General features: G+C 39.8%; 1 protein-coding gene across 1 annotated transcript in view; it reads right to left on the bottom strand.

Annotated features, from left to right (window-relative positions):
- Window positions 1–25,190, bottom strand: part of LOC139590282 (mucin-5B) — a 41,999-nt gene extending 16,809 nt beyond the window's left edge. Inside the window, exons 1-26 of the mRNA XM_071427703.1 lie at window positions 25,085–25,190; window positions 23,192–23,447; window positions 21,668–21,782; window positions 20,254–20,341; window positions 19,237–19,364; window positions 18,601–18,826; window positions 17,666–17,791; window positions 16,826–16,943; window positions 15,451–15,589; window positions 14,761–14,862; window positions 14,475–14,544; window positions 14,099–14,236; window positions 13,381–13,545; window positions 12,423–12,517; window positions 10,796–10,922; window positions 7,536–7,788; window positions 6,477–6,529; window positions 5,993–6,093; window positions 5,541–5,692; window positions 4,083–4,221; window positions 3,257–3,367; window positions 2,651–2,830; window positions 2,022–2,258; window positions 996–1,152; window positions 654–782; window positions 139–223 (exon numbers count right to left, since the gene is read on the bottom strand). Of these exons, the coding sequence (XP_071283804.1) occupies window positions 139–223; window positions 654–782; window positions 996–1,152; window positions 2,022–2,258; window positions 2,651–2,830; window positions 3,257–3,367; window positions 4,083–4,221; window positions 5,541–5,692; window positions 5,993–6,093; window positions 6,477–6,529; window positions 7,536–7,788; window positions 10,796–10,922; window positions 12,423–12,517; window positions 13,381–13,545; window positions 14,099–14,236; window positions 14,475–14,544; window positions 14,761–14,862; window positions 15,451–15,589; window positions 16,826–16,943; window positions 17,666–17,791; window positions 18,601–18,826; window positions 19,237–19,364; window positions 20,254–20,341; window positions 21,668–21,782; window positions 23,192–23,447; window positions 25,085–25,166 (3,572 nt within the window). The 5' untranslated portion in view covers window positions 25,167–25,190. The remainder of the gene's footprint in view (window positions 1–138; window positions 224–653; window positions 783–995; window positions 1,153–2,021; window positions 2,259–2,650; window positions 2,831–3,256; window positions 3,368–4,082; window positions 4,222–5,540; window positions 5,693–5,992; window positions 6,094–6,476; window positions 6,530–7,535; window positions 7,789–10,795; window positions 10,923–12,422; window positions 12,518–13,380; window positions 13,546–14,098; window positions 14,237–14,474; window positions 14,545–14,760; window positions 14,863–15,450; window positions 15,590–16,825; window positions 16,944–17,665; window positions 17,792–18,600; window positions 18,827–19,236; window positions 19,365–20,253; window positions 20,342–21,667; window positions 21,783–23,191; window positions 23,448–25,084) is intronic.
- Window positions 25,191–27,371: the final 2,181 nt, after the last annotated feature.

The raw sequence follows: 27,371 nt of genomic DNA, 5'->3' as shown, positions 1-27,371 counted from the left end.
TCTGTAACTGTACCTATTTTTACAAAAAACCAACTCCTGGATTTAATGGTAATTGCCACTGCCTATAAACATAACAGAACATCTCCTAGTTTGTCCTTTTCAGTCCTATTCTACCTTTCTCACCATCAACTGACCTACCATGAAGTGCAATTGAGGAGGGAGACACACTCTCTGCTCTCCTCATCAAAATACGGCTTGTCAGGACTACACTCTGGGTAACAGCCTGGAAAATTAAACAAAGTATTCTTACTCTGAGTTACATGGGCACAGGAAAGCACATAAATACCTCTACCAAAGATAGATTTGATCCCCAAATGAATGTGATTCCAGTATGAATGTTCTTTTTACTACCAATTATTTTTCCAAGTCCTCTTTTTACCTCTCTCCCCAAAGTTTTAATTTACTACATTTGTCAACAGATAATTATTCTATACAAATTTATATTGGATGGTGTTTTATCTCTTCATATATTTAAAAGCAGCAGGCAAATGATGCTATGAATGGCACCATCACACAGGGAATTAGCAAGGCATGGTCAATGAACTTCTGGGACAGATGGGATAACCTTTCAGTAACCTTGATGCTTCAGACATTTAAAACCAGACTAGTAGCTGTGACTCCCATAAACTGCATTAAAGTCAAGGAAGAATTACCTTCTAAACTGTACAGCAAGTTCCCACATTTCCCTTGTGGGTTTCTGCAGGTCCTTAGACAAGGGGCTCCACAGGGCTTATAGAACCACTCATGTTTGTCAGGTGGATTGTAATAATCACAGAACACAGCTGGAATAGAAGAATAAAAAACATTTAGGTCTCAGATACTGGGCAGGGACTATTTTTTAAATCTTGTTGAAAAGATTTTAATTAAATAAACATGATAAAAAGAGCTTGTTCAGTCACACAGGCATAGAAATGTAGGTGTTCTGCTCTTCTGTATCCCGTGTGCCTGAGCACCAGGGGCACTGCTTTCTGTGTGCACTTCCCTGCAGTACTTACGGCAAATGGCAGGGGTTCTCCAGTTGATGCAGACACCAGCTCTGCTGCAGCTCCTCGAGTAAGCAGCAACTGAGGTACAAAAGCACTCACAGTCTCCCACACTGTCACAGCCACAGAAGTCAGACACACAAGATTCATAATATGGAATTGGGTTCACCTGTCAAAACACCAACAGAGCTGTCACCACAGCTGTGTCTGCTGCACTGTGTTTTCATGAGGGAAAGGGTTCTGAATTTCTGTCATGTACATGGTTTGTGACAGACTGGGATTGTCATGAAGGAGCCATGATATTTCACAACAGGTAGTTTTCTATTTTCACCTGCCTGGTAGAATTGGACTCTAAATCTTCCTATTCTCATATGTATAATGCTGCCACTTACACTTAAAATGCCTTTCCATCGTGATTTCTGCAGGACTGAACTACCTTGCTTTGGCTTAGCACAACTACACAGTGTGTACACTCTTCAACTGAGAGACAGTGATTGAGTATGAAAGAAAATCCCATTTCCTCTAAACTTCATATCTCTTGTTTTTTAACCATTGCCAACATAAACTAACAAAGGAAATTAAGCCAAGTTTGTTTTTAAAATTTTTTATTAAAGTGCACTGAAGCTTTGTATAGACATTCTAATTAAGAAGAGTAGCTTTGTTTCTGTTTAATTCAATTTGTGACTCAAATAAATCAAATAATTAGTCTCTTTAGATAACTTGAATGAACTTCCCAAGGATCACAACACAAACAGTCCTAGACTAACTTATCTGTACATTTTGCAGACACCTAACTTTCTGCTTCTGTATGGTGGCCAACTATTATCCTCTTTATCTTCAGTTGTTCAAAACAGGCACTGCTGCTTCCTCAATACTGTACAACTGTTTTAATAGGCACAGCTGTGAAGTGAGGCTTTGAGAGAAGTAGCCGAGTACTACTGTGTAGTAGCTTCAATACTAAAAATATGCTGCAAATGTGCTGCAAAACAGCAACAAATATCTAGTGTGAAATCATTGAGGATGAGAGAACAGGATTACCTTGCTGTGACAGGCTTCAAAGATGTTACTCTTAATGATGCTGCAGTGCTTCTGTCCCAGGGCAGACTTGAAAGGCTGATCTGCACACAGGTCTGTCATGTTTATATTTGAGCAGGTGCTTGTTATTTTCCAGCTGTTTCCAAACTCCTGGATGCTCATCTCCATGGACTGCCCTCTGGTTGTGAAGTCATTCCTTGAGCGGCCATCAAAGTCCCCACAAAGACCACAGACTTTTCCCTGTGTAATGTGTGTAGGCACAGTTAATGCTTTTTGTTATTTTGAGTGCAGCCCACTCTTTAACAGAAATAATTTATAGAGCCTGTAAAGGCAAAATAGGTGCAAGTTTCTAAACAGAAAGCAAAAAATGGCTCAGAAAAAGTTGAACTTCAAGTGACATAAACACTCTCAATGTGTTATCAATACTTCTAGCCCCAAATATTCTGGAGTGTTTTATACTGACTGAACAGTGCAATGAAACACAAGATGTGGCCTGCTTCCTGTTTCTTCTTGTCCACTAAACCAAACTTTTTCCAAGCCTTTTTTTCCAGGCTCTGGAAAAACTGGGGCTCCAGTTCTGGATGCATAACTCTGGCTTTGAAATCATAACTCCCAGTCCACCCCCTACTTACCTGGAAAGAGGGTGCCACGTGAACAACAACAGTAGTCTTTTGGTCCCACATGAAGTTCATCCCTTGATTTGTTTCAATTACAATATAACCTCCTCTGAGGTCCACTTTGTAATTTTTCTCAGCTCCTGGATCAGTGGCTATCTCCTGAATTCTTCCTTCCAAAAGCCTTATTTCACTGTTCTACAAAGGAACAGATACATTGCATGGAAGGAAAACAATAGAAAACTTAGTGCAAAGCACTGGCACTCTGCCTCTCATTCTTTGTCCTATTTTTCTGTCATCTTCACACTCTGTCTTGGTAGATAGGTGAGCCACAGCCACAGATGCACAGAACCTACTGTCACAAATGCAAACACACACACACACACAAATGCACATTTGTAGTGTTGTTGACTCCTTACATCTTTCCCCTCATCCACAGAAGTGTTCAAACCCTGTTAACATCAAATACCTAAGCCTTTCCCAACTTCCCTGCCTTAGCTTGCTGGCTGTTTGACTTCCATAGGTACTTCTAGCAGCAACTGAGATGGAATAAAAGAGAATGATACAGTAATTACTACGAAATCAAGACTACAGCTCCTTGGTTATAAGTAGTTCTAGACAAACCTCAAAAATCAGTGTGATCTTTAGGGAGCAGATGGAGCGTGACTTCCCACAGGCGTTGTTCTGAATCACAATCCGGAAGGTGCCAGCATCCATGTTATTAGGGCAAAAATCCTTAGAAAACCAGATAACATTCTATTAGATCTTGTCAGGCAACTAGACCAGTCATAAGCATTTTTAGGAGCTCTAAATGAATGACACTCTGATCTGACTTGTTTATTCACTAAAACTATAGAATTTTGGAAGTATCTGGTGGAAAATGACCTGGTGGCAGATGCATATTTGACCAGGATTTTCAAAAAGAAAAGCTAAGGAGAGAAATGAACTTATCATAGCAACAGTCCAAAAAGGTAAAAATAGATTTTCTTAAAATTAGCAAAACAAACTGTAATTTGGGGATGACAAAATGTCTCACTGAGTGCTGTTTCATTACATGCAATTATTTTATATTAGGCTCACATGTTACCCTCTGTGTGCTTCCATCACAACAAAAATAATGTCAGTCTTGGATGACTGATGGAAACACTTTTCAACACCACATTTTCCTTTCCCTTGAAAATGCTGGAATGCCTTCAGGAAAGGGCAGTCCAACCAAGGAGTTAATCATTTGGGATCACACAGTGCCCTCTTGTGTCACTTCTGAGAGTCAATTTGCTTTGTTTTATTTGGAAAATCTCACTCTATCAGCTCTAGGTGCAAGAGGAGGGGAGTAGGCTCTGCTCATTAGTTTGGCTATTTTGTATGGGAATGCCTTTTAATTACCCAGACTGAAGCCTACACTGTGGGATGTAAAAAGCATATGGATGGGAAATTGAAAATAAATTGATACCTGAGCTAGGATATAGTCACAGTCTCCCAGGAAATCAAACTTCTCCCCATCAAAGCTCATGTAATGCCCATTTCCATACACAGTGCAGGTTCCCTTGCAGGGATTGTCCGTGCAGTTCCATTGCCTTTTGTTGCAGGTGCTGGGAAGCAAAATGCAAAGAATAACAATGTTTGCATGAAACATGGGCTTTCCTTAACCTCAAACAGGGGCAGAATAATTAAAAGGTTTGTTGTTTACAGTGCCCTCTCAACTGTTCTAAGATCATGCTATGAGATGCCATATCAATCAGAAAGTTCACATTTGCTACCCAGAAACATTTATTCTATTATTTCCTTCAAATATATTTTAAATAATTGAGTGCTGGCAGCAGATGGTGGGGGTTTAGAAGAAAAATTCAAGTGTTGCGTGTTACGGGGTTTTTTTCTGAAGCCCTACTCCTTTGAAAGTGGGCTGGACATCACCTGCTGGTGGGAACTAGGGGATAAATATTTTGGTTGCGTTTTCTTTTCCACACAGCCTTTGCTTTTGCTTTATTTTGACCCATGACCAACTTATTTTCTCCCCAACCCTGTCCTGTGAGAAGGGTAGTGATTGAACAGCTAGGTGGCCACCTAATGTCCAGCCAAAATCAACCCACCACACCTTGAGACCTTGACAAACCTCACTTCTAGTTCAGGAGGACTGTAGACAGAAAATTTAGCTGTTAATAGCCATGATGCAGAGACTGCATTTTCTTTCCCATGTGTGTCCTCTTCTCATAAGAAAACTAAGCCCTCACTGCAATAAAACTTCTTAATGACTCTGTGATAGCAACAAGAGCTTATCAGGTTTTAACTTCACAAGTCAAACTTGACTGCCTGTACCAATGGTGATCAGACCAAAGTGTTTCTCATTTTCTGCCCATCCATTTGGCAGAACTATACAGTCTCATCCTTGCTAAATAATGGATAAGGATTGAAAGCATTTTACCCACCATGATCAGTAACAACAGTGAAATCTATGGCACCAGAAATTGGAGCAACTAGAGTATTAGTTTATCTTGAGAACTATGGATCTGGAAGCACTGCAAGTCTCAAGGGAGGACCATTACAATTCTTCTTTGACTAAGTTCAATCATTTTCCAAGGTTCAGCTGTGCCCAACACACACAAACTCAATTCCCCCTTATTGAATGAGCAACCACACACCAGCCAGAGTAAGGATGATGTTTCTGAAGCTGGTGGGGAAACAGAAAAGGATGGAAATTGTTTAACAGAAGATATTGGTGCTTGTTCTCTCCAAGTGCAGGCTCAGTATTGCATGATGCAGAGAAATACTTCCCCTTTTATTTTTACTAGCAGCCCAATGGCTCTCATGATGAAGAGGAAGGCTTCAAAGCACACCCTGTCCCATGGGTGCACTATGGTCTGGCAGTTCTGACAAACTTTGCTATAAAACAAGACTCCCTGGGATAACGTACCATGTGTTGCAGTCCACTTTGATTGTTTCCCCAGGTTTATAGAAGTGTCCTCCATGAACACATGGGCACTGATCTTTGGGAATACATCCTCCACTGCCATCCAATACCAGTCCATCAGGACACATGCAGCCAGAAACACATTCCGTGACATACTGCACATTAGAAGATATAGAAGAAGACACTTGTTAGTGCACAGAAAGAACAGGGAACCAGCAGAGATGTGCTAGCTCTGGATGCCAAAGTTTTGGCTTTTTAAAAAAACTCCTTAATTGCAAGCTAGTGGAAATCATGCTACAAATATCACGGGTAGGTTGTTAGCTACAGCTGCTGTGTTATCAGTGAAGCAGTTGGTGTGTGCCCAGCATGGCATGTTCCCATTGGTGCTTGATAAGGACAATCCTACATGCACAGCCCTGCTGTGCTGTGCCCATGCTGGGAGGTGAGCTCCTTACACAGTGCATGTCCTGTGTCTTGCAGCTTTTCTGACACTCTGATCCAGTAGCTCCAGGGCCTGCAGAGCTGCAGTTGAAGTAGTGCATAGGAGCTGGGCAATCTGCAGTCGGAGAAAACATTTCAGGAAGAAATTTAGAGAGAGCAATAAGGATGCCATCAGCAATTGCAAAACCAGCCAGAGGATTTCAGAGGGCAGTAGGTGTCTATTATTCAAAGTTTCTAATAGTTTTGCTTCTGCCCAATAACAGTGAAGGGAGAAGAAGGCAGATAACTTCTAAGCTTTGGGAAATATCCTCATCGTATAAAGAGTCTAGTAAGTCTGGTGACATTTTACAAAGACAAATGTTATCAATAACTAACACATTTCAGGGAGAATGGAAAAATGTGCAGAATACTAAAATGTTACAGAAAGTGAGAGATAACACAGAAAAACATTATAAATACTGGCTGACACCATGCTGACATTATTTAACAAAATCTCACCTTTCACCAAGACAGTTTCTCCAATGCAGTCTAATCTTCCTTGAATGCATTTGCTAAAGAGATTCCATAAAACAAAACACATCAGCTCTGTGCACTTTTCTCCCTCACCAGGGAGAAAGGCGCTGCAAAGCTTCACTTGTCACATGAATAACAAATTCCTATCAAAATGAATATTTGTTACAGCTATCAGTTTCAAAGACATGCATTACCATCCCCAGAAGGAAGATTAAAAGACCCAGCTCTTAAAATACTCTTCGTTCATCTGGCACTGGTTTATTGTGTGTTTTCCCTAAATCAAGTTTTTCCTAAGCATCCATTTTCCACTCCATGAGATAAGACTAATACTTTCTTAAATAAGAGATCTCTTAAATTACTAAATGAATATGTGATTACAAAATAGTCTAGAGTCCTCAGTTGGAAGACAGCTAGAGAGAGAACATGTAAACATCTAAAGATAATAAAGAAGCCTTCCCCTGGTGGTTGTTTCCATTGATGCCCTAAGGTAGTTGAAAATGAGAATAATGACAATTGTTTTTCAATGCAGATACAAATTAATTATGCTATTTTTATTATTTCCCCCCCCAGTTTTTCTCTCTTAAAAAAAAAGAAAAAAAAAACCAAAAACAGTTTAAAAACTGATAATTGGGTCTTTTTTTCATGGACCATTTCTATTTTTTAAATAGTCTGCAGGATGGTGTGGTGGTTTTCATTTTGCTTTTTCATTTCAAAGCCTGAAACTCCTCCAAGCCTTCTGTCTTCTAGAAAACTTGCTCCCACTGTTTGTGGATATTTTTTACACAACAATGAACTCTGCAAGAGATAGATTACAAATATTGTTCTACTAAACATATTTTCAGGTTCTTGTTTGCTAGCATGAATATGGGATTTTAACATTTGCTGTGGCTGCACTTCCTGCCAGGGGAAGATACAGTCTAGGAAAAATTTGCCATTATTCCTAACTGTAAAATGATGCCATTCATGGATTGGATCAGAGACTTCCCCCATGAGCCCTGATGTTCCCAGGCACAGAGCAGCCTTTGCATCACCAGAGCAACTCACCACATGAGTTTATCCTCTTGGAAGGAGTTGCCAGGCTGAACAATCTTGCCTTTATAGTAGCAGGGGCAGTCATCTGGAGCCACACATTCCTCCTCATCGTTAAGGTAGGTGCCTTCAGGGCAAGCACAGCCCTCCATGGGCGCGATGCGGACCTTGCACAGCAGGTCAGGCTCATCCAGCGAGCGGCAAGACTGGTTACAGTACTTCACACTATAGTTATAAACCATAGTCTCAGGACACTCCTCAGAGGGATCTTTGCAAGAGAAATAAAAGGGATGTATGGCCTTCTTTGTGCAATCATCTCTCATGACTTCAGCATGCCTTTCTGCACACTGGTAGCCATAAACATGCTTTTATCAAACCACCAGACCTTGTCTCCCAGGATTCTGGGAGAATCTACTTGCATAGCCTAAACTATATAACAATGAACACTGAAATACTCAGCAGGGTGTATATTTTTGTGATTTCCACAATTTACATTTCTATCTTATGCCAAAATCTGAAAACGGTAACTTCTGACTTGTTAACATTTTATTTTCTGACTTTTACTAATGATTTCTTTGGCTGGGGATAACTTAAGAAATGACCCTATTTTGTAAGAGAGAAATTTTGACATTAAATGGTAGTGACAAGGAACTCTGCCAATCGATTGATGCTACCAAGAAAAGGGTGTTTCAGTTCTCATAGATGTCTTGAGGACAACTCTTACTGTCATCCTCTGGGGAAATGAGAAACAAGAGTTTCTAAGATTTCTGTGTGAACCCAACAGATAAATACCAAAATCTAAAGAGTTCAACTAACCCTGTAAGACAGTAAAAAGCTGGTTCATTTTCACGGGCTGACAGTATACACCACCATCAAAGGTCTGCCATAGAATCTGCAGTACTGACCCATAGGGATGACATTAAGTTTTGTCAGGAAACATCACCCACATTAAGGCTGCAAGAAAGTCTGGCATCCAGATATCTTTGAAATTCAGTGAGAACTGGAGATCTAGTCATCTTGGGCCTCTTTCTAATTCTGCAGGTTTAACCCTGCAGCTGTTTTTCAGATACACACAGATGCACTAGAAGGTACAGGGGTCTTGATCATGGGCACCCGTGCTAATCAGCTTTGCAACAATGCTAAGAACTTATCAGCAATAGGTTCCATGCTTAAATAAAGCTCTGTATGTTTTTCCAGTCCATGACCATGGCACACTTTTTTAGATTAGTTAGTGTGCTAGGCTTGTGTACACATTCAAAACCAGCACCCTACCACCATCAACTATTTGGTTTTCTGGTCCTAGCTGGAGCAAACAAAATATCCCATGTGTAAGTCAGGCAAGGCATATTCTTCTACTTTTTATTCTTTGAAGATACACCAAGTGGTATTTTTAAGTCAAAATATGTCAAATAAAAAAGATATTAATAAAGATGTTGAATATGAATTTATTTCTGTCTCAATTGTTAGCTATTAATACAATAAAATAGCGTGCTTACTTTCTCCCTTAAATTTTCATAGAGGAATAAGATCACTTTTGATAGAGTGAGACTGGTAAGAGAAAGGTTATTTGATTGTAGTGCTCATGGTCACAGGAGTGACACGCATCTAAGATGACAAATCACAACTGGAGGCATGAGTGCAGAGAACATGAGCATACCAAAGATACCTTCAAGCTAGCTTGCACAGGCAGCACTAGAAAAGCAGTGCCAAGACTGCTCACCCCAGTGATCTGCTGGGCAACCAGCAACTCCAGTAATGGCTCATGTTTCTGCTAGAGAGTGTAGCAGGCATGCACAGGGTTTAACTAGCAGGAGTTGCTTGTTTCACACATTCTGCTGACTGCAGTGCAGACATTTGCTTGGGATACAACCTGCCTTGGATGCTGCCTGCAGCCTGGCAGAGTGGATGCAGCTTCAGGAGCTGGAACAGTTTTTCCAACCCCCACAATGGGACAGAACACAGAGTGAAGGTGGTGGCTCATTTAGTCTTTCACGCATGAACAGTGAGTCATAAACAACCATACTCTTATCACAGCCATGTTCCCGAAAGATTATTTCTTCTTAAACAAGGCCTAAAATGATTGTTCTGATTAAAACATGAGCACTTTTTCTCAAGGCTAGTGCACTGTTTGAGGTAATATTACCTAGTGTGCCTTAAGAACACAGATTTTAGCCAAACCCATACTGCAAACCAGTCTTGATTTGCCATTAAAAATGTCAGTAATTCTATGTTGGGAACAAAGCTTTCGATAAACAGTGTCTGTGTCTAGTGCATAACTCTGCAGGATTCTAAAACAATTTACTGTGGACTACACTTTGTTCCTTTGAATTATTTCAGCACAGGTTTGTGAAATTGTTCTTATCACAGTCTTAAATGCCTCTGGCAATGCGTCACACCAGTTACATTGTTTGCCTCTGTTAAATATCCCAGCTGGCTCCTAAGTCAGGCAATTAAATAGATCATGGCTGCATCAAGCTCCAAAAACATAATCATTGTTATGTTGTCTATTCAGATGTGCAATTAGTCAAGAAACCCATACATCTATTTTCATGTCGACAGAGGCAAATCTCACTTGAACTGTATGACCATCAATGACAACCTGGGAATATTGAAGCAAAATTCAGAATCCAAGGTAGTGAGTTTTATTTTCAGATTTGATGCCATCTTGTAATAAATTCTGGCAGTGCCAAAGGAAGATATATACATACATGGACTCTGAACTCAGGATTTGGTGACCATGTGTATGTCCAAGAAACTTTTGTTCATTTTTAGGTAATTCTGAGCTGCAAATGCCTTTAAAGATTTTCACATTCTCAAATATCACCAATATATATTTATTAAAAAAAGCATTACTATTTTACTGTAATGTGGAAAAATGTGGTTAATGAGTAATGTCATTTGTATTTTCTGGGACAAGAGGACTGAATGTTTAGCAAAAAAGGTATTGGAATTAAAATACATGGGGAAGCCCATGTCTTCAAAAGTAACTTAATTGCTAACTAAACCTAAATTAAACTAGCCCTGTTTCTGTTTTGATTTGAGTAATATGCCTTATACTATTTTGCTTATCTAAGTACCGAATTCACCTAAGACTTTACAAAAGGAACATGCATTGTAAGAGCATGAAACAAACTTTTTTTATAGATTTTATAGAATAAATGCTTATTCTGTTTATCAAAGCCTCTCTAACTTGATGACTAAAGACAAAAGACACTGACTGCCACAAATGGGGCTGTTCCCCCATATCCCTGCCCAAGGAATTTCAGTTCACATACCACAGACGCCCTGCCTCCAGCCCTGCAGGGACACGCCTGCTGAAGCACAGTCTCTGGAGTAAGTAGAGAGCACACTGCACAGTGCAACTTCACTCTTCTCAGCATTACAGGTGTCATAGATGCATCTCTAAAGGACAGAAAAGGACAATAATGGGTATTATTATGTCTAGCTCATAGAAGAAACAGCAAAACATGTAGCAATTAAAAAAGCAGTCAACCAATATATTTTTAAAAAGTATTATTACTAATGAAACTTAATATCTTTAAGAGAAAATATATACTAATCAAATACTATGCAAACCTGAGAAATAGCAAAACAGTTACAGAAACTGCAATGACATTATGTCTAACTCTCATTAACAGATGAATATTAAAAAAGTTAGAGGCACCTAGAGTTCCTTAAAACACTAAGAAATGTCTTTACTAGCCTCCTATGAGGATGTACAATCTAGGACCTGTCAAAATATATCATCTGAAAATATTGCACAGTGATGACTGGCACTTTGTGTACCTATTTGGTGAGCAACTGAGATGCACCCAATGACATGACAGGTGCATGACAGAAGATGGTTTATAGAGAGTCAGTCATATGTAATGACATTTTAAGAACTTGTAAGTTACGTAAGTATAGCTGGAATTTAAATTTAACAGTGTGGGCTGTACAAAAGAACACAAATACAGCTAGTCACTCTAGAGCAGTAGGATCATACTGGATAGACAGTGACTTATCCTGCCATTACTGATGTTGTGGAAAAGCTTTCAGGAATCATGGTTTAAAATCTGATTATATCAGTAGGAGTAACAGACGTATCTGTAAGAAACTGGTTATTACCTCTTAACTGAAAATTGCGAAATCCTATTTTATTTATAGTTTACATTAATTCTGAAGTATATATTTTTTCTTCTGGGACAGGTAAAACATAAGCCATATTTGTAAACGTACTTGAAGACATATTACATTGTAGGCAAAATTTCAGGCTCAGGTATTTTCTCAGTAAGTTGTTTTACACACACAAACACACACACACACACACGCACGCACCCTGCATGAACTTTCTGTGGTTTTGCAGGAACTTTACCGTCCTCATAAATGTGGCAACTCTATAGCTCAGACAGCTTTCTCAGCAGCATTATAGAGCTTTACGCCAAAAGAACATATAGGCAGCTTCATGCATTCAAAACACAAGGAGACTAAGAAGATTCAAAGATATTAAAAGAGATATAAACAATGTAAATTCGAATTCTCTCCCTTGATGTGAATTTTGAACCAAGTCAGAGGAAATCCATGGGGCTGGTAAAACTCTCAATTCAATTCCACTCAGAAACACTGATTCTGCTAGTCGAAGAGTGAACTGTTTGAAACTTTGAAATCTTGAACTGATTTTTTTCATTTTGTTTCTGGATCACACAACGGAAGCCAGTCATGCCTATTGAGTATTTATGGGGCTGTAGCCAAAAAGGCCCATCTTGCACAAACTCTTATTTTATAATTTTTCTAATTAGCACCAGTGTACTTCTTTGTGACCAGTCACTACTGTAACCTATTTCACTCCCGTAGGCCAGACAACCTTCATGTGGGATCAGTCTCTGGATTAGATTAAACCACCCATTTGGAGCAGTACCTTACCTTGATGTACACAGAAGGGTCTACAACAGAATGGCAGGCAGCAAACACACTGCTTGTATTGGACAGAAGAGCACACCAGTGCTGGGCAAATTTTTCTGAAGTAGGAAAAAATATCATTGTCCATAGTCACTTCACTGACCACATTACTGTCTGACTCAATATTCTTATCAGGTATCACAGTGAACTAGAATGTCCTGAAGTATTTAGATAACGCTGGATGGAAATACAGGTCATTAACTTATCAAAGGGATAAGCATATTTGGATGGATGATCAGCCATTTTCCTAAAAGAGAGGTTTCACCTTCTAAGTATTAACATTATTACTGCAGCTGGATTTGCAGAACATGTACAGAACCTCCCCATTTTCACTGTTTTTCATCAAACTTTCTTAATTCTTTACAGCCAGATAATTCCTTATAGTCAAGCAATAATATCAAGCATGCAATAATCAGTGAGTTGTGTGGCTGTGAGCTGCAGCTTTATTATATGTGGCAGTACTTAGGAGAGGTCAGTCCAAATAATACATATATCCAAATCCAGTCAGAGGGAAAAATCAGACAGGACACCTAGCACAGTGCAATGCTCGCTTAACTCTGTGCTGTTGATAACTTCCTTCTCTGGACTTCAGCACAGCTGTAACAACCTAGACTGGATGAAGAACTTGCCCAAATATTGGCAACCAGTGGTGCTCTGCCTTAAGCCTAAATTGCTGTCATTTATACTGTGTGTGCTTTTCAAGTCATCAGTGAATGTGTTGGCTCTTTCACCAGTAGTACTGTCTTTTTGTTTTGAAAGAAAAGCTATCCTCTTAAAGACCTTCAAAACACAATATTTTTTCTCTAGTTATAACCTTAAAGGTAGAGGGTTTTGATGTTTATGAGATTTCTAAAGCTTTTTTGATTATCCATCATGTGAAAATTATTTCGCACTGATAAGCCAGGGATGAAAAGCCTGGTACCTTTATCCACGCTGTTTGAACAAGGATCTTCAAAGCTGTCCTCAACATCAAAACAGCTGGCTCTTGTTTTCCATGAGTTACCAAAAGCAGAAGCTGAATCTTCCACAGCTCCAGTGACTGTTCTGAAGTCATCAGTTTGGATGTTATTGAAATTGCCACAAAGACCTTGCATGGTAGGCAAAAAAAAGGCAAAAGAAAAGAAGAAATCACTAGATGCGTGAAAAAGGAATGGCTTCTAGATGAACACTCTTAGCTCTGTAATGGACCTCGCCTGAGACAAATCCATTTTCCCTCAGAGACTTCCTGATGTTCCCACAAATCTGATAGGACCCTGTGTTTAGATTATATTTATTATTTTTCTCCATTACAGTAGCACTTAGTGATAGCACAAGGATTGGAACTGCTTAAATGTGCTTCAGTAAACACTGGCAGACAGAGTATCATCCCCAAAGGCTTATAAATAAAGGAAATGGCAAAAGAAAAACAAAATGGGTCAGAGAGACAGGATGTAATCCCATTACACAGACTGGAAACAGAAACACAAAAATCTTAAATGGTGTAAACAGGAGATTAGTGGCAAAACCAAGAACATAGTCTGCACTTCACAAGTCTCTGATGAAGGCCTGCTTAAACAGATGGAGTCTAAAAGATTTGCACACACTAAACATCACAGAGATTTTCTCCAGCACATTGAAGGGTTTAGCCTTATGTGTCCTACCAGATGTGCGATTCTGAAAGGAATGATTGACTGTTATGGAGAGCTGCATTACAGGTTTCATTTGCACTCTGATCTGCACTCCAGCTGAGCTCAAGATTTTGATGAAAAATGTAGATTGTCTGAAGATGGTGATGCCATCTAAAGAAGAAAGAGAAAAAGAAAAAGATGTTGTATGAACTTGCAAATCTTTACAAAGCTGAGCAAACAGGAACTTCCATTTGCCAGTGCATGCAGTAACACAGAGGTTCCCAGGGAATCCCAGACCTAGTATCCACCTAACAGTGAGTAGGATCATGTTCTTTTCAGAGAAAGGAGCAGGAATCCTTCTGCAAAAGATGTAGGCTATTCTGTGGAAGATGTGAAGAAGGGGATTTACCTTTTCTTACAGGCAGCTTCACAATGAAATTGTTCATGTAGATATTTCCACAGGAACATATTTTTATAGTCTGCAGGGAAAAGGAAAAAAGCCCACAGTAGTGAATGCATATGATATAAGACAGACAAGAGCAACCTGACAAGCTTCAATAAGCATTGAGAAGTAGTGTCTTCAAAACCTCATCACCTCTGGGGTCAGTGTAAATCAGTGTCCAGACACCATACAAACAATGTAAGGAAAATAGAAGTGATCTCCTATGTATTGCTAATTAAAGACAGTTACTCACAGTTCTTCCTAGTGTGACCAATACATTCTTTAAGCAAGTCATTGTCCTTGAAGTCCCACACTGAATGATCTCCCCAATAACCACAACTGTGTCATCAGTGTTCTGAGAAGAAATGAGAAGACATATGTGCAGACATTGTTAGCATGTTACAAGCTGGGAGTTTGAAGAGGAAAACGTGTCACTGAAAGGCTAAGAAGGAGTAATGAAAGAACTGGGGTATTTGATATATAACTGCAGACTAATTATTGCCAAAGTCAATAATTTCACTAACTTTCCTTTGCACTCTTTTTCCTTGCTATCAGCTTGTGTGGATCTCATTTGCAGACATTCACAGATAATTCAATCTTTTTGAAGAAATTTTGGCCCATCTACTTCCTTCTGACAGTCACACATGAAGAAAGCTTCAAAAGAAATGCTTGAATCAACACTAATACATCCATGAAGAAAATTATTTAATTTAAAAAAAAGTACAAGTATGTTGAAGCTGCAAAGCTTTGAAGCTAAGCATCAGCAACTGACTTGCAATCCATTGCAAATTCAAAAATTTATGGGGTTTAAGACTGAGCATGTGTTGAAGTGCTTTGCTGGATTGGTTCCATTTAATTAAATTAAGTCATGTAAAGTTCCAGCACAGTTTAAAGCCTCGTGCTACTCAGGAGATTTAGGAATGAAAAGAGAAATTGCTCATACCTTAGCTAAGACATAATGACAGTTGCCATGAAAATTGAACCTCTTATTATCGAATGTTGTTATATGGAATCCTCCATCTATGTGGCAACTTCCAGAGCAGGGCAGAGAGATACAGCTCCAGTGGCCTCCTTTGCAAGTACTGTGCAAAACCCAAAAAGCAGCCATTAGAATAAACACAGCTTCAAGGGAGCAAAAGTGACCCACCATTTTAATCTGCACAGATGTGGCCTCTTTGTGTTTCAAGGTCATTATCTTGGCTTCTTATTCAAACCCTGTGGGTGGAAGCCTTTATATTAGGCCCTCAAAGTGTGAGGGTTGAATTCCTATCAGTGAGAGAGTTAACTGCGCTGGGCTTTGGGCTGGCTCCCTCAGAGACATACTGAGATGGGAAAGCAAGAGATGGTTTTCCAGGCCAAAATTGTTTATTTGACTTTTTAAAGAAAGAAAGAACTCCTTCAAGCAGGATCTTGCAACATCTTGTGCTGCTGATGCAACTGTTCCACAATTCACTGATGGGATGTTTCAGCAGCTAATTGTGGAGGGCCTCAGATAATGAGCAATTCTCACACCAGTGCACACAAGAAGAAAAGAGTCCAGCCAAATAGGCTTGGTCTTTGAGGGGACTAAATGAGGATGTGGCAAGATGGAAGCCACACAAAGCCCATGAAGTTCAATTACTCAAAATTTCTGGGATTTGAGGAGCATTTTTTCAAAATGCAGGATAATCCAAAGGGGCTTGCAGAATGTTTGGCCATGCACCATACCACATTTCATTCTTCCCTATAGCAAACTATAACTGATGGTTAGAAAATGACATTGTGTCACAGAAGCCCAGATAACACATACAGAGTAAGAAATAGAACTGGTTTGAGAGTAATATACTTAAGATGTTATCACCTTTCACCAGTAGAGAATGGAGATGGGTTCAAGCTGACAGGTTTTTTCAAAATCAAATAATTCTCAAAGATCAGGACTTCTGAGATCTGGCCTTTAAACAGTCTTGTGGAGATCCAGATGTTGTTGGAAGTGCCACTTTTTAACATGGTGTGACTTCTCACCTCATTCAAGTGGCCAAAGTTTCTGAATTAATCAGTAAAGAGTCTCATTTTTCTACATTCTGAAATCTTGAGCTCAGTTTTCACAAGCAGTTTCAGGTAAAGGTGGGTAATAACTACATGCAGTTGAGGAATACCTCTAAGTTTTCCTACACTATTGAAATTCAGAGCAAGGTTTTGAATTGTTAGACAAATGACAGGAAAATATTTAAAACCAACAAAAAAAAAAAAAAAAAAGGAGGAAAGTACAGAATGCAACTCATCAATGTTTTGAAATGAATACTTCTGCCTTGTTAGTGCAATCAAGACCACAACAGTACCAGTTCTGGCAGGGAGTGGAGTAAGTTCCTCCAGATGAGTAGACTTTGCCTTGAAATGTACAGGGACAGCTGTCTCTGGGGATGCACTTCTTGCTGCTGAGGTCATCAAGGATAGTTCCTGTTCAGACACAATGGCTAGTTAATATTCCTTTGGTGAGTCTGGGAAATGCCATCAGGGAAGATTAGAGTATGGAAAAAACTCTGGAGTATTATGCATTTCTTAAAATGAATGGGATACTTTTAAAGGAAAACATGACACCAGGCCCTTTCAGATGTTAATGGATGGGTAATATTTCTAACTAGAACTCAAATGAAAGCAATGAAAAACTCAAAGAACATTTCCTGTTACAAAATCTTTCACTGTGAGCAGGATTATCAAGTGCCAGATTGCAAGGGTGTGAGCCAGTTTCCAACCCTTTCTAACAGTAAATCTAACAGAAATCAGAGCCTCATCTTAGACTATTTCATGTGCAAATTTACACATGCACATACCTGGAAATGCATGTATGTTTTGTGTCACTTAAGCTATGGCTAGATTTAGTGTCATAGCAGGGAGGCATCGCATGAGACACCTTCACCTGCTTTCTTACTGTCTAGAGAGCACCTCTTCTCTTTCCATATCTGCACCATTTTTTCCCTGTCTAGTCCTTAGAAGTTTTTGCTTCCTTTCTCCAGTGTCAGGATCTCATATCTTTAGAAATCTGGCTCTTCCAAGAAGAAAGTTGGTAAATTATGCTAAAAGAAACAGTTTATTTGTTGTGTGAAATGGTAAAGGAAGGGAACAACCTCCCTTTTTGTCCCCTGATGTGTGTGATCATTGGCAGAAGCGACCTGCCTTACCAGGAGGACAGAAACAGCCATCTGTACATGGGGCTTTACAAATCTTGCTCCTTTCTGGATCTGCACATGTGTCAGCACAGGAATTTCCACATTCCATGTACTCCATGTTGTTTGGGCATTCCTGATCTGCAAGACCAAACCAAAATGGAGTATGTTAATGATGTATTTATAATACCTCTCAAATTGTTGTGTCACTACCCAACCCCTTCTTCCTCCTTTGCTCCATATCTTGTTTGCAAGACCTTCTATGCAGATATGTTGTGTTTGTTTAACATTTTAAAGGAATGTTTTATGGCCACTTTTACTTTATCTTTTGGACAAAACTGTGCTGCTGGGAAATGTGAGCTATTTCACATTACTTTACTAGCTCAAGGTTGCCTGAAGTCACAATACAAGCAAAGAACATCAGAATCATTTAGGTAGTGATAACAGTTTATTTTTGCCTGAAGCATCAGTACTTCTGGCATTAATTTGCTATCCCAATCCACACCAGCAGTTTGGGTGAACTACCTGTAGCCTTCCCCCTGGATTTAAAGAGACTTCCTGCTCAGTAACTGGACTACTGAGTATGAAAACACAAGGTAAGATAAGTATAAACATGTTGCCCTTCTCAGTAACTACTTCTGTCTAATTGTCACCATGTTGAAATAAGGCTCTTTATGAGTTACTGTGCAGAGTAAAATTAAAAAAAAAAAAAGAACTCATGAAAACTTAGTTGTAAGAAGGAGGTGGGCAACATCAAGGTATAGTTCTAATTTAAGCAGCAAAATCAAGTTAAATTTGCAGAAATTTTTCCAGTAACAATGTTTGTGTCAAAGTATTTTCACAGATTGATTCAAGGCAGTTACCAGAGCTCCTAGCTTTGCTCTGCTGGGATCAGAATACTTGTGTAAATGTCTAACCTGAAATAAATCTCCAGAGCAGTAGCTACTTACAGCAGAGTTCTTTGGTTCTCCATTCCCCAGGGTCTCCCTTCCTCAGGACACAATCTCGAGAGTACTGGTTTAAAGTGCTGCATATGCAGCTGGGAACCAAGTCAGAGTGAGAAGAATTAACTGCACAGTGACACATATCCTCAGCACAGGTCTCTATGTAGTCATCAAAGGCTACCACTCTGGGGCAGTTTCCAAAACGGGACATAAGTTTCTTGCATCCTTTTTTCTATTAAAAAAAAAAAAGGGGGGGGGGGGGGGGAAGAAAAGCAATACTTGATATTTTACCACCTTTTAGGTTTTTGAATATACACCCCAAGTTTTGATGACACATTTCCAGGGTCACAGAATAATTCAAGTTGGAAGTGATCTCAGGAGATTATCCAGTCTAACTTCTGCCACAATGTCCTTTGCCTTGGACTGGAAGCTGTCATTCAACTGGGTATTTTCCCAATAGCTATTTCTTTAATACCATAATAGGATATTCTTTCAGCTATAAGATCATAATTTTGCTCAAATTCATCTGTAGAGTTCTGAAAACTTCAGCTTAGTGCATGCTCTGTAATTAAGATTTGTTTCAACGGTCTCTTCAACACTGTAGGTTGAGAAGGTTTGTACTTCTTGGTCCCACACACTTACATAGGTACTGCATCTATTCCTCCTGGGATGTCTTCCAGTGTGATCATCTGGGCTCACATCAGCACACTTTTGTGATGGATCCTCTACTTTGTGAAAGTTCCCAAACTGTCTTGGATGCATTTTATACCCTGCAAAAACACCCAGATGCATTTCAGTAACTTCCCACAATTCCCTTGGTCAATTAATGGGCTATAAAAATGCACTTGCTCTTTGGGCTCAAAGGCAGTATGCACTTCATGAGATGCCTAAGTTTAACCAGCATCCACATGTTATGGAGGATGACAGCCTGATATACCTTCTGTTGGGCTAGAGTCAGGAATCTGGCACATTTGTATCAAGGCCTGCTGTCAGCCTGAGCATTTGAAATCATGTAAGACACCTGAACTTTCTGTTATTTCAGATCATTTCCAAAGACTTCTCTTTGTTTTAGGTGTGTTTGATCTTAGAGAGTTTTCTGTTCACATGTTTAACAGTCATACAGGAATTAAATAAAGGGATGTAGTTACAACTTTGGATTCAGTCCTGCAGCTGATATCCCAGAATGAAGGTTTCTTTCCATCCATACAACCTGGTGCAGGATCAGAGGCTCAGGTATTTGCAATATCTAAAGGTGTCAGTGGATGGCATCACAGTTTCTTCAAAGATACTTTGTGTTTTCCCTGATGCTTTCATTTCATTATAGAGTAAAAAACAATCACAAATAGAATGATTAAAATAGAAGAACAGAACTCTTGTATTTCCTGAAAGTATGTTATTGTCAGTGGGGAACCTGGCAATGGTGCTGCATGATAGCCAAGTAATTAATTTTGGTCAAAGAGGTTGGAGACTGTTACAAATATGAAAAGAGCAGGAAATCCCAAATATCTCAGAACCTCTTAAAATACATCTCCTGCATATGCAAATGTTCATGTGCCTGTCAGGAAATCTGAAAGCCTGCTCAGAGGAAACAGATATCGAGTTTCATGTCATGTATAAGGAGGTCTGTTCTGGATGAAATATGCTGTATTTATGACCTACCTTCCAAAATCAAATCATTCTTCTCATTGCCATCATAGTTCCCACATAGACCACATATTTTCTCTTTATATGTTTCTTCCAGGTCCAGCTACAAAAGAGGAGACACAGAGTTGAAAGGCTTTTCCCCATATCAGCAGCACTTGTTGCAAAGTGATTCACAGCAGAAAAGTGCAGTGGCAGAAATGCTCATTCCTAGTTTGTAGCAATCTCCTTTTCTGGCAAAATCTCTCATAAAACTTATCTGCAGACAGACTGAATTCAAATGGGAAGAGAATCCTCCAGCAATTGTCATTCCTACCCACTAAAGATGTAACTGAAGCATGCTGAATACTGGATTAATCCCTGGACCAGTGTCTCCCAATATAGACACTGTGTAAAGAGAGATTTGGTACCAAGAGGTACCACAGCTCCTCTCTGGGCAGGTCAGATAACTGTGCTCTAATGCTGGGTGCTGAAAAGAAGCAGCTTATCGTTAACTTTTAGCCATAGATAATGGGTTTTCTAGTCCATAGGGTGAAGGAAAATTTTATAGCACTTCTAGGCATGGGTCTGCCAAGCATTACTTATTTTCCCCATACTTAGTGGAAATAAACAGCCAGGTTAGGACACTATTGCTTTGCTGGGTAAAACTATTGCACCTTATCATTCCTACATGCTTGGGGAACAGTACTGGTGCCACTCGGGTCCACCCAAAAAAGGCAGTGCTTTTCCTACTGTTGTGTCCACTCTACAGTAATGTACAAATATTGCCTTTAACAGTTTAGGTATTAATTAGTACATGGGAAAGGGGAAAGCAAATACTTCAATAAATCAGAATTTCAATATCACTTGATTACTTCCTGATACCTTTTCTCTCTATTCCTCTTTTATCCTATCTCTATCTCTCTGAATGGCTTGACATACAACTTCCATTTTGTTAATTTCAGTACGGATTGTGAAGGATAAGTATTCACATGCAAAAGTGTAAATGCACTGGTACAGAAGAGGATATTCCAGGGTAGATGTTTTAGAGGAGAATTCCCACATAGCATTGCTTTGGAATGAAAGAGGCCAAGGTCTGAACTGGTCAAACATAGCAGTTTCCCACACAATATGGGCATGAGACAGAGTAGCAAGGCAGAGCTGGAGGGCTGTTGCTGCCAGTGCCCCATGGAGCAAGGAGCTAACTGCAGATGTGCTATATCCAGGATTAACCCTTCTGTCACAAAAAATTAGCTGGAATACCATGGGGTTGTGCCCCCATGCCCCTGCCCTGTGAAACTATTGCCCAGTTTGGTATTTTTCTATGAGTTTATGGACAGAGTGATACCTCCCACCCATAATTTCATATATCAACACAGTGCCTGCATCCAGCCCTGCTTTTCATTACTGATGAGGTTCACCAGGAGGAAAACAACTAACTGACTGTTCATACTAGGAGAGTGTCAGCCCAGTTCCACTTGAGTGTCAGGCCCAGCTTGGAAGTGACTTGGAAGTAAGTACAGGTGTCCTCAATCAGAATGCTCTTCAAGCTGAAAGGCAGGGCAATCCTGGAAATTTGAGGGGAAAAAACAGATTGCAGTGAAAAAAAGACTGATGAAATCCTCACAGATACATAGGAAGGAAAACTAGAGTTAAAAGGAACTAAATAAGACATGGGAACACTCTTTGCAAGATCAGACTTCATCCACACAATGCATTACATTGTCCACCGTGTCCTTTTACCAACCTTAATCCATAACACAATGCATTTTGGTCTTGTGTCAATGTGGCTGATGTAGATCAGCCACTCAACTGATAGAAAGCAGCCAAACCCAAGGACCTAACCCTTATAAAGGGTTCTAACCTTATAAAGTTTATAAAGAGCAAGATGACAATATTGGGAAAATGACCCTCCACACGAGGACACTGCAGGTTATCATCATCCTTCCAGGACCTCCTTGATATTTGGGATTCACAAACAACTCTGTTCTGGTACTCATGCAACTCAGACCTACATTACTTTTCCATCTTACCAAGAAAATTACCATTCATTTTGCAGCAGTCTAAAAACTTAGAAATTCAGAAAATGGCCTAGAAGATAGATTTCATGTCCCTTTGATTTAGGAGACACATACGGGCTTCGGTGCTATAATTACAACCCAGTGGTGCTATTCTATATTTGGTTGTTTCTAGAAGGCTGTCAAGACAGCCCATATGCTTGCAATTTTCTCTTCAACAAAATTGTGAGGGGTTTTCCCAGAGTCAAAGGTTGCCTAGGCCCTTCATAAATCTTTGCTAGGAGCAGGACTCTGCACTTCTCATGGGGACTGTCCTTAATATTATGCCCAACTTTCAGCTATTGTTGCATATGATTTTTACTTAGGGAATATTTTTTACCCTTCTCTTTGCAGTTTCCTTTGTCATTTATTTTGAATTGGAATTTAACGTGTGGATTTAGACTTCTAAAAATTCTGCCTTTTCTTATAAGATCCCTGACGAAGTTGTGATCTGCAAAGCAGAGCAATTTTCTAGACAAATCTATCTGGAAATGGAAAACTTTCCCTAAAAGAACCATCTGTTCCTGAATAGCAGCACAAAAGAGTAGGGTTAGTACCACAGAAATAATGTTTTGAGAAAAAAGAAAAACCACCAAGCTTCTGCAGATATGAAGTGTTGGGGTTTATTTACTTTCCTTCATCCCTCCCTCTCAAATCAAAGCAACGTTAAGGAAACCTTAAAACACCTTCTGTTTCTTTAATATACACATTTCTCTCTACTTAACTTGTTGGTGTTGGTCCCTGGGATGTGTAGTTTAGTTTAAATGCCTCTTGCCTTCTCAAACACTACGGGGGGGACTCTTCACAATACCCTGTTCAAAAAGCTATACGTCTCATACACAGCCACTGCTTTCCAGTCAGACCACCTAACATGTGGCAATAAAAATGCAGCTCAAAACAACATTTCAGTCTTTACTCACTTCTTCCCGTTCACCGTGATTCCCGTCTCCTTCACCTCCAGGACCACTCCATCAATGGTGACAGTGAAGTAGATCAGGAAGCTGTTCTTGGCACTGCGCCTGATCTGAATGTTAAAGTCCTGATAGCTGTCATTGCAGTGCGAAGCGAAGACATATGTGCAGGTTCCAGGAAAAGTAAACTTTACATGGTCAAATGTATGGAAGTGGAAGTTGCCCCAGGTGACACATTCGCTCCTACTGACAGTAGAGACCTGGACTAAAGAAAAATCATAGTAGAGGAGCTTAGAAATTCACCCCATATGAGGTGCTTGTCCCTTTTTTTTGCTGAAAACATTAAAGGGGCAGATTTTCAAAGGCAAAAATGATAACTCCTGGAAGATAGTAGCCTTTGGGAAGCAGTTTCATCTCACTGAACTTTTGAAGTCCATTACTTTTGAAGTACAGAGACACCTGCAATGTGAGCAGATTAGCCTAGTCTCCTTTGAAGTTAACAGTGAAAAGCAGAAGAGGTTCAGTTTTCTCATCTTACATATGTGCCTAGCAAGAAGATGCTGTAAACCACATGCATCTCTCCATTGTCTAAAAAGACTGTCTATATTCATGCTGTAGTCATATTTGCACTGTAGATACCTAAAGTGAAGTGATGAGAATCCCATTCTGGATGTCTAAATCTCATTTAACTCAGGCAAGACTTTGTGTTGAGTGCTTTCCAGGAGATATCACAAGAGGCATGAATTTACAGCAAAGTGGCAGCTGCTGATTGATCTCAGTGGTTGAGGCTGCTACCAGCTTCAGCTGGTGGCTAAGAGATACTTGGTTTTCCTTCTCGACCAAAACTCATGTTTTGGACCTCTAAGCTTTACCTCTGTAAAGGTATAGATACATAGTCTAAGTGCAGATAAGACATTACTTCAGAAAGCAGTTTTCACACCATTGAGCAGTTTTCACAAAGAAAACATTAATCACCTTGAATTAAATTATATATGTCCACTACAAAATACTTTCAGGATTTCTTCTGAAAGAATGACAAATGAAACAGGGAAATTTCTTTGTGTTGTTCAGGTAGCATGTTTAGGACTATCAACACAGATATCCACCACAGATCAAATCAAAAAGTTACTCATTTACTCAGTGAACTCTAAAATTTAATTAAATATTCCTGCCTAAGAATCAGCAGGGAAGAACTGAAAAATTCAGATCCTTATGTTATAAATGTGCAGCCCAAACTCAAGTGCCCTGTAAGTCCTTGCAGAAACAGCTTTTTAAAGGGACTGCTACTGTCATAGGGGATTGCAGCACTGGAGTAGGGCAATTTAGCACTTTTCTACACAGTCGTGAGAGCAGGTGAGAAAGTTCGGCTATCCTGGAAATGAAATTGCTGGAATTACTAAGGCAGCAATAACTGGTACATCAACTGTGTATTAAGCAGTTAGGGAAAGTGTAAGAGATTAAAAATCAAACCAGGAGGTAGCAGTGCACCAGAGCACAAAAAATGTGATTCCTGCTAATGCAGCATTTCATACTGGTCAATCAAGCCTAGCTGGTGATATGGTAAGTACTTCTTTTAGGAAGAGTATGTGTGAAATGTGTTGAAAAGGGTGTCACCATTTTTTTGTTTTGGTTTGGTTTGGTTTGTTTTTTGGTGCAAACTGCATCCAGGGTGTCTCCTCTTTAAGAATAGACAGAGCATAAAACATAAAACACTACCTAGTAATGAAAGAAAAAAAGACAAATGGTTGATGATCAGGATAAAAAGGTACCATGTTTAACAGTATCTGGCATGTCTACATCTCTTATATGAATATGTGACAAATTTTCATTTGTCAACTCTATTTCTCACCTATGGAGAGCCATATGAGAGCAAGTAATGCAAGAATTAGATTCTTTTCTTACCTATCTGAACTGGTTCTTTGGCCTTGCAAAAACTCCAAATTAGGCAGAAGATCCAAAATGATCTCCCGTTTTTTATTTCCATCTTGCCATGAAGTTGTAACTTGAAAATCCTTTCAGGGAAGTGTTTTTTCTTGGCTTATAGGCAGATTTTTATAGTCCAGGAGTTTGGCATGAGAACAAAACACTGATGGCAGGGTCCCTGAAAGGTGGAGCTTCATTAAATTTTCTTTCAGTCATTCCTTATTAGCACCCAGAAACCTCCTCTCTCTCAGACAGGACAGGTGTCCAGTTCTTCATTGCTTTATGGGGACAGAGAGCTGTCTGTTTCCTCCTTTGAAAATAGGTTCCCTCACCCTCCTCCAACAGTTGCTATTTCTTTGGCAGCAATAGTTTTTTGCGTTTTTTTTATAACATCTGATTAGTTACAGCAATCACTGACCTCTTTCAGAGTTTTTCTCTGTCTTGCACATCAGCAGAATCCCCCAGCACAAGCAAATGTGTTGTTGCCTCTACCAGCTTTAATGGCGACTTCTAAACAGAGCAAAAAGTATTATCAGGTCAAGCATAATGTATGGTTTATTTAGAACAAAATCTTTTGTCAGGAGGCACTGTCCCTTAAGAAGTGTAGTCAAAATATTTTACAAAAAAAGGCCAGATTTACTGCTTCAGTAGACCAGAAACAAAACCAAAGGTGTAAAAATTCTCACCTCAGCTGCACAAATAGGATTTAATTTATTCTTTATGGACATAGAAGTGGTGGATTCTCCAAACATCATAAGGGAGCAGTGTCCAAGTCCCATCATAATGTAGACCACAGTTCATTCCTTCATCACCTAGATTACACTGCTGCAAAAGAGTCCCCTGGTGCTCTCAAAGTACATTAAACGCTACCACACACCCATAAAAGGTTCAGTGAGTTAAGTCATGAGCTCTACAGCCCCTTGTAGGACACCCAACAAGGATATTTTGATATCAGTGATTTTAGAGTCCCTTCTGGAAATTTCCTTGCTTTGTTGACACAAACTGACCTTGCATTTCTTTTCCTCATCTGTGCCATGGGGGAACTGCTCCTGAAAAGAGAGGAACCTTCTCACCTACTCCCAGAAAATCAAACCTGGATAACAGACATTGCCAGGCTTTCAGCTGCTCCATTCCCTTTGGGAAAACAGCAAAGTGATTTGCAGTAGTTAATGGGCACAGATACAGTTTAAGGTGGACATAGTTTTGCCCTTTCTTGCAAGGCCTCAGGTCAAGCCTGCCCATGCACCCATTGGGAAATATGAATATGAATGCCTTTTATCTGGTTGGCAGGCACCAAGCTGGGCCTTGGGAACAGGGTCTTGCTCACAGCTTTGCCAGACTTTGTGCTATTGCCAAAGTGGAGTGTCCCAAAGCTGGCCTACACAGGCACACGGTGCTTTGCAGAATCACAGGTGACAGCATCTGCCAGATGAAGATTTGCTGCTGCCCTTCTCTAAAGAAAAGTCGGCACCAGCATGCGTGAGCATTGTGCAGGACATGAAACATGAGTTCGTGTTACCCCTTTGCCACTGTCCCATTAATTCCATTGTCAGTCTCACTGGAGGCAGGGCACTACTGGAAGGTAGTTCTTGAAGCCCTGCCATTTTGGCTGGAATACAGAACCAGCAGGCTTTATGGCACTGGTGATGGAAGTCATGGACTGCTGCTACTTTTCCTTTTAATCACAGCACATCTTCCCTCCTGATCTCTGTCCAAATAGGTACAAAGTAAGTTAGGAGAATATCTAGTAGATAAACTTAATCATGAGAATATGACATTTGAAATATGAGGACAATCTGAAATTGAGTCAGTGAAATACACTCAAATACAACAGATTCTCCTGGTAATGTTTGTACTGAGTTCCTGTTCAGGCCACAGAACAAGGCTAATGGCAAGTGTGGGGAAGGGCTGTGAAGCCCAGAAGGAAAAGCATATAGGTCAGTAGACCACAGATACAGACTAAGAGAGCTTAGATGAAGTAAAGGTGGATAGCTGGAATACATTAATTTTCCAAAATCAATGATAGTGTCAAAATCCAAATGCAGAACTCTACTGAGATAAAGTCCATATTTCTTCAGTCACTGTCCTCGTCCTTTCGCATTCCCACCCAAGAAACCTAAGTACCTATTTAATTCATTTTGGTATGAGAGTAGAAGGAAGAACTCTAGGAGTATGATTCTTGACTCTGGAAAAAGCCCCCTTTATTCCCACTGAGCTGCACAAAAGCAGAAGGAACCATGTAATAACTACTTGCCAAGGATACCCT

Source organism: Agelaius tricolor, unplaced genomic scaffold (assembly GCF_023055355.1).
Source record: "Agelaius tricolor isolate 1412-34295 unplaced genomic scaffold, bAgeTri1.0.p SCAF_5, whole genome shotgun sequence".
NCBI lineage: Eukaryota > Metazoa > Chordata > Aves > Passeriformes > Icteridae > Agelaius > Agelaius tricolor.
The sequence above is the reverse complement of the archived record's forward strand: the minus strand, read 5'-3'. Positions and strand labels throughout refer to the sequence as shown.